This window comes from Puntigrus tetrazona, chromosome 7, assembly GCF_018831695.1.
Source record: "Puntigrus tetrazona isolate hp1 chromosome 7, ASM1883169v1, whole genome shotgun sequence".
Lineage (NCBI taxonomy): Eukaryota > Metazoa > Chordata > Actinopteri > Cypriniformes > Cyprinidae > Puntigrus > Puntigrus tetrazona.
Genome location: NC_056705.1, coordinates 4,697,331 through 4,704,830, shown reverse-complemented (window position 1 = coordinate 4,704,830; position 7,500 = coordinate 4,697,331). Strand labels below are relative to the sequence as shown.

General features: G+C 40.1%; 1 protein-coding gene across 1 annotated transcript in view; it reads left to right on the top strand.

Annotated features, from left to right (window-relative positions):
- The window catches only part of nrxn2b (neurexin 2b), a 325,182-nt gene that overhangs the window by 212,245 nt on the left and 105,437 nt on the right, over nucleotides 1–7,500 (top strand). The window contains exons 14-16 of the mRNA XM_043245174.1: nucleotides 2,089–2,208; nucleotides 2,600–2,981; nucleotides 4,827–5,017. Coding sequence (XP_043101109.1) covers nucleotides 2,089–2,208; nucleotides 2,600–2,981; nucleotides 4,827–5,017 — 693 coding nt within the window. The remainder of the gene's footprint in view (nucleotides 1–2,088; nucleotides 2,209–2,599; nucleotides 2,982–4,826; nucleotides 5,018–7,500) is intronic.

Genomic DNA, 7,500 nt, shown 5'->3' with positions numbered 1-7,500 from the left:
AGTATTAGTGGAGTATTAGTGGAGTGTTAGTGGAGTATTAGTAGAGTATTAGTGGAGTGTTAGTAGAGTATTGGTGGAGTATTAGTGGAGTATTAGTAGACTGGTCGGGTTAGAATAAGTTCTTGAGAAGGTATCTGTAGTCAGTAGAATATCTGTAGGAAGATCATCACAATATAGAGTTATCAGATAATAATCAGACAGTGAGTAATGCCATCAAATACAGTCTGATCAGTACTAGTCTTACATACACACCCTGGAGTAATAATACACTCAATCAGTCATCGTTCCCAAAATGAATTCATTAATGATATCAATATATCATCATGAACAAGAACATGTGCATTAATCATAAAAGGTGCATTCATCTTCGTCATGTTACATGCATTTAGTTCACTAGTGCTATATGTTGTATTGACAAAAACATTAATTATGAAAAACAGGTACACTCACAAGACACGCAATCCAATGTGTTTCATCTGATTATGAATGTGACGTTGAGTAGCTGGACAAAAAAAGAAAACATGACACGTCAGATACCGCTTTTTTCTTTAAATTAAATGGACTTTTCTATACCGATTTTGGAGCCATTTTTGGAACCAAACTCTTTATATATATGCATTATATATCCATATATCATATAAAGGAGACCGTGATTTTGATCCTGGATCAACATTACTGTCCCAATCCCTATCCCTAAACTAACACGACCCAGAACTGATTCTTAAAAGCAGTGGGAAATGATTTCTGATTAAAGTGTGTAGAAACACCTGACCCTGATCATAAAACACATATATTCAGAAAACAATCCCTCAAAGCTGATTGGTTGTATCGCCATGTTGTTCCAGGAACATCTTCTACTAGGTGAAATATATTATATGTATATGTGCGTGTCATTTCATTTAGTTTTATGTTCAGTAATTTCAGTACCTAATTTCTTTTTTACATTTGGCAACATTTGTCAGTTTATTATTGCTTGTTTAGTATTTTAATAGTTTCATTTAAGTTTAAGGTTTTAATAATTTAGTTACTAAACCTAAAATTAGACATTTGTTCATTTTTGGTTGTTTTTAAGTGTAGGTTTGTGATATAATATTAATATCTGATGTATGTTAAATTATGTGGGTCAGAACTGAACTCACCCTCTTCTACTAAAACATGAACCGTCTTTAACGTTCAGTGCAGATCAGTGCAGACGGACACATGGAGGATAGAAACTGAAATGAAGATGAACATTCATGATCTGTCAGATACGTCCAACAACACCAGAGAACGTGTGTGTGTGTGTGTGTGTGTGTGTGTGCACAGATGTCTCCTCACTGTGTGTGTGTGTGTGAGTATGTATGCGTATGTGTGTGTTAGTCTGTGTGTGTGTGTCTAAGGGAGAGTGTTTGTGTGAGGGTGTGCATGTGTGATAGAGTGCGTGTGTGTTAGAGAGTGTGTGTGTTAAAGAGTGTGTGTGGGTGTGTGTGTGTGTGTTAGAGAGAGTGTGTGTGTGTTAGAGAGCGTGTGTGTGTGTTAGAGAGTGTGTGTGTGTGTTAGAGAGAGTGTGTGTGTGTGTTAAAGAGTGTATGTGTGTGTGTGTTTAGAGTGTGTGTGTGTGTTAGAGAGAGTGTGTGTGTTTGTTAGAGAATGTATGAGAGTGTGTGTGTGTTAGAGAGTGTGTGTGTGTGTGTGTGTGTGTTAGAGAGTGTGTGTGAGTATTTGTGTGTGTGTGTGTGTGTGTGTGTGTTAGAGAGTGTGTGAGAGTGTATGTGTGTGTGTGTGTGTGTGTTAAAGAGTGTGTGTGTGTGTGTGTGTGTGTTAGAGAGTGTGTGTGTGTGTTAAAGAGTATGTTTGTGTGTGTTAGAGAGTGTGTGTTAGAGAGTGTGTGTGTGTGTGTGTTAAAGAGTGTATGTGTGTGTGTGTTAGAGAGTGTGTGTGTGTGTTAGAGAATGTATGAGAGTGTGTGTGTGTTAGAGAGTGTGTGAGAGTGTGTGTGTGTGTTAGAGAGTGTGTGTGTGAGTGTGTGTGTGTGTGTGTGTGAGTGTGTTATTGTGTGTGTTAGTGTGTGTGTGTGTGAGTGTATCTGACCGCTGTCTCCTGCTGCAGGTAAAGGTCCAGAGATCCTGACGGCCGGTCAGAAGCTGAATGATAACGAGTGGCACTCAGTGAAGGTGGTCCGGCGCGGGAGGAACCTGCAGCTGTCTGTTGATAACGTGACCGTTGAAGGTAGAAAACATCCTTCATCAAGCTTTGATCATGAGCTCAGGTGGGAGGAAGATAAGACTGTCAGCGTTTAAACCCCGCCCACCACGTAAACATCAGCCAATCAGAACGCACAAACGAATGACAGAGCAGCTAATCTTCTTGTTTCTAGCTCAAGGAAAGAAATCCTCTGACATACTCACTGAACTGATTACTTTATTACACAACTTTCAGTTACTAAACATGTTTTAAAGAGTTTTCCCTGCGTTTCAGCAGCACTCTCGTTTTTAACGTGGGGTTCATTCATTTTCTGACTAATGGAGTGATGAAAAGAGATGAAAACAGAATTTCATAAACAAGACTTCTGCGATCAGATAAAGTGTGTTAATATCTGAAGCTCTGGCCGTGTCCTCAGGTCAGATGACCGGCGATCACACGCGGCTGGAGTTCCACAACATCGAGACGGGGATCATGACGGAGCGCAGGTTCATCTCCGTGGTGCCGTCTAACTTCATCGGGCACCTGCAGGGCCTGCTGCTGAACGGCGTGCCGTACCTGGACCAGTGTAAGAACGGAGACATCTCGTACTGTGAGCTGAACGCCCGCTTCGGCATGCGCCACATCATCGCCGACCCCGTGACCTTCCGGAACAAGGGCAGTTACCTGGCGCTGGCCACGCTGCAGGCCTACGCCTCCATGCACCTGTTCTTCCAGTTCAAGACCACCAGCACCGACGGACTGCTGCTCTTCAACAGCGGAGACGGCAGCGACTTCATCGTGGTGGAGCTGGTCAAAGGGTCGGTCATCTTCAGTGTCCTGCTCAGTGCATTCAGACCACTCTTTAATGAGTTACTTTTTTGAAGAATTAACTCTCGTGTATTGACTGACAGCTCTGGGGTTGCCATGTTGAGAGAAATCAGGCGCAAACTCAGAATATTATATACAGTTTTTGCGGTGCCCTCTACTGTGCATACAAGGATTTACATTAAGACTAACTCTCTATAAGAGATTTACATAAGAGTCACTTCTTCAGGGAGTAAGGAAAAATTGTAATGCATTATTTTTCAATCAATCAATCAATCCATCAATCAATCAATCAACCAATCAATCAATCGATGACTTTTATTTATATAGTGTACACAGATGGTATCAAAGCACTGAACAGAATCTAATAGAATACAGTGATAGAGATAAATGAAACTATTTGTTATTAAATGCAGAGACGTCTCTGTAATCAAACCAATGATAATTTAAATGAACGTTTTCTTTACTTTCTTTACTTTTGTAGTTTTAGTTTCTTTTCAGTTTTCATTTCAGCATTTAAATGTAGCATCTGCTTGAAATGATCTAGAATCTAAACTGTTATTTTTATTATTAATTATAATTTCTTACTACTCATATTCTGAGTTTAAATCTTTTTTTCTTATGGTTTATGTGTTTTTGTAACCTGTATTGTTCATAGCTCAAATATTCAGTGGTGATTTTGAAGGTATCTTCAGTAGCTTCAGGGTCCATGATTCCTCTCAGGTGAATCTGCTGATCATCTCTCAGATGGAGATGATGGCTCGTTGTTTTCATCAGTGTGGAAAGTTTGATGAGTGAAAGCTGACTCATTCACACACACACACTGATTGTTGTGGAGAAGTGTGTTTCCAAGCAACAGACGTGGAGAGTGTGTGTAAAGAGAGCGCCGCAGTCGTTGTCAAAGAACACGCTCATCTTTCACAGTTTTTATCTGAGACGAACACAATAAATGCAGTGTTTTAGAATCAATATTTGAAGGGAAATGACTGTAAACGTGGAGAATACAACAGAGAGCAACGTTTACGACGCTCTGAGAATAAACTCAGGAAACGAGTTAGATTCGGCGAGGAGCGTCACGCTCATTTGTCTCGAGAAAATAAAGACACGCTTCAATCAGAACTCAAAGCATAAAACCTTTCCAGCGCCGCTCAACTCAAATAAGTGTGTGTCGGAGTCAGAAATCTCGGTCCTCGCTCCGCATCGCTGCGTCTTCATTACATCAGCAGACAGCGTCCTAAAGAAGAAAAGTCCTCGGTTCAGAATAGGTGACGGTCGCATTAATACTAAATAAAGCATGCATTCAGACTAAATAAATAGATTTAGTGCATTTCAGTAAAAACCTAATACAGTGCATGAGATACTAAATAAAGAAGCTTAATCTTTTTTTCAGTTTGTATTAAAACTAATAAAACTGAAGTATTTTGGACATTTAGTCTTTATTTCTACACATTACAGATCGTTTCAATTAGTAAACACTCAATGTTCATTTAAAAGGATTTCATTATTAAATTCAGAGAAGTCATTGTCCGGCTCGACTCGGCCTGAAGAAGCAGAAGCATACTTTAAACTAAAAGACTGAACAAGTATAAAGTTAGCTTGAATTAAAACTGAAATCAAATGAAGACTAAAGATACTGTGTGTTTAGATAGATGAAAAAAAAATATTTAGATTAAATATCATGTATATTCATCTTAAACTGCATGTACAAATACACACTAAGTTTACTGTGGAATGAGCCCAAGAGTGTGTGTCGACGAAATAAAGAGTGAATAAAGTGTGTTTCTCAGCCGTCATCAGTGACGAAGATAACAGGCCTGACGTGTGTGTGTGTGTTTCAGGTACGTCCACTACGTGTTTGACCTCGGGAACGGCCCGTCTCTGATGAAGGGGAACTCAGAGAAGCCTCTCAACGACAATCAGTGGCACAACGTGGTGGTTTCACGAGACACCAACAACGTACACACGCTCAAGATAGACTCTCGCACCGTGACACAGCACTCTAACGGAGCCAGGAACCTGGACCTCAAAGGTACACACACACACACACACACACACACACACACACACACACACACACACACACACACACACACACACACACACACACACACACACACACACACACACACACACACACACACACACACACACACACACACACACACACACACACACACACACACACACACACACACACACACACACACACACACACACACACACACACACACACACACACACACACACACACACTGACACACACACACACACACACACACACACACACACACACACACACACACACACTCACACACACACACACACACACACACACACACACACACTCACACACACACACACACACACACACACACACACACACACACATACACACTCACACACACACACACACACACACACACACACACACACACACACACTCACACACACACACACACACACACACACACACACACACACACACACACACACACACACACACACACTGACACTCACACACACACACACAGACACACTCACACACACACACACACTGACACACACACACACACACACACACATCTGCATTCATAACATCATAAACACATCTTAAAGTATTTTATAGAAATTGAACGCTGAGTCAAAGGGGTTTTGTAGATGTTTATGTAGTTTGAGCTCAGCGTTCAGGACCTGAAGAAGAGTTCAAGACATTTTTACTGGAGATGCAAAATCACCCTAAAAATGATTTTGTAAATTACGAAATGCAGTATATAGAACATTACAGTGAAATGAAAACATTATTATCAGAGTGTGTCTTACAAGAAGTCTTCATCTAGAAAAGTGAAGTAAGTGGAATGAAATAAAAGAGTGGACAGGATTCAGTGAAGAGAAGATGAAGACATTAATGAGAGGAGAGTGTTTCAATCCATCATGATCTCTCTCTGATCATATAATATTCATCAAGAAACAAGAGCATGACTAATAATCATCATCTACTTTAATGAACACAGCGGCAGTGAGATTGTTGTAAATAAGGTCAGGTGTCATGAATCGTTTGCCGCCGTTTCTGTCGTGATTTAAATCAACTGCTCGTCAGCTTCCTGCAAATGAGCCGTGACACAGAGGGGCAGCAGCCAATGGGAGCGCAGACACTAACTAGTGGTCAGGAAGGGTTAGTTAACGAGGGGTTAGTCCTGTCAGACTGAAAGTACTGGCGCACTGCATCATGGGAACATCTTCAGGTTCGCCGTTGTCTCTGAACAGACGGTGTGTTAGTCTTTGTGTGTTAGAAACCCTCAGAAGTGAGTCAGGCGTCCTGAATGAAGTTAACCCGGGTGATACTTGACTAGTCATGTTTAGTCACGTCTCACTCTCCTCTGCTCAGCCAGGCTGCCGTTAATAAAACAAAGGTCTAAAAGAAAAAAACTGCTGTTTTCTCTGTGAATGTGTGTAAAGCGTCGCTTATTTCAGTGTGTTTTCAGCAGTCTTCAGGGTCACATGATCTTCAGAAATCATTATAATATCCCCATTCACTGCTCATTTATTATCAGTGCTAACGGTTTTAACAGAACGCTGTGATGCAGATGAACCCGAGAGTCAGAAGTACGGTATTTATTTGAAGAGAACCTGCTCTAAAGTCTTTCCTGTCACTTCTAAACAGTTTAATGTCTTTGAACGACCCCAAACTGAAGGTTAGTGTACGTCGATGAAGGACATTGTAAACCAGAATACTTCCTGTCTATGGCATCTCTTTATTCGGACCCTTAATTAGTGAAACAAACAGCGGTTTGGACCGAGGACTGCTTTGAGAAGAACTCACTTGAGAAGAGCTTGTTTGTGACAGTAAACCTTCACCAGACGCAATAAACAGAGGATTCCCAGAGCAGATGAATAAAACATCAAATCATCTCTTCAGGAGTTTCGTAATTACTATCGAGGACGGATGAGACTCCCGTGAAGCTCATAAACACGGCTTGAGCTTCCCTTAATAGTGTGCATCACTACATCACAGTGTGCTTCTTTCACAGGGGCCTGAACGAGGGGAACCTACATCTGGAGAAAAATTAAAAACTAATCTAGAAAAAAAAACTGAAAGCAGGATGTAAAAACATAGCGTGATGTACATCAAGAAAGTGTCATAAATATAATGACTGTACATAAAACCTTTGGATGAGCTACGAAAAAAGAATTACAGGAATTAAAAACATTAATGGAATATAATTCTAGAAAGAATTAATAGGAAGAATAATTAAAAAAAAAATTATACTCAAGTAGGATTTAAAAACATACTGTAATAAACATCTAGAAAGTTAAATAAAGCGTTAGAAAGTTAAAAAGAAAATGAAAAGTTAAATAAAAATGTTATGTAAATATAGAAAATGAATAAATTAGAATTAGGTTCAAATGTTTTGGTAGTCTGCAAACATTTATTATGGCAAATTAAAACAAAAGAAACACATATAAGATAGAACAGAGTGTCTGACCTGAACCTCCTGTTTCCTGTTTCCTGTC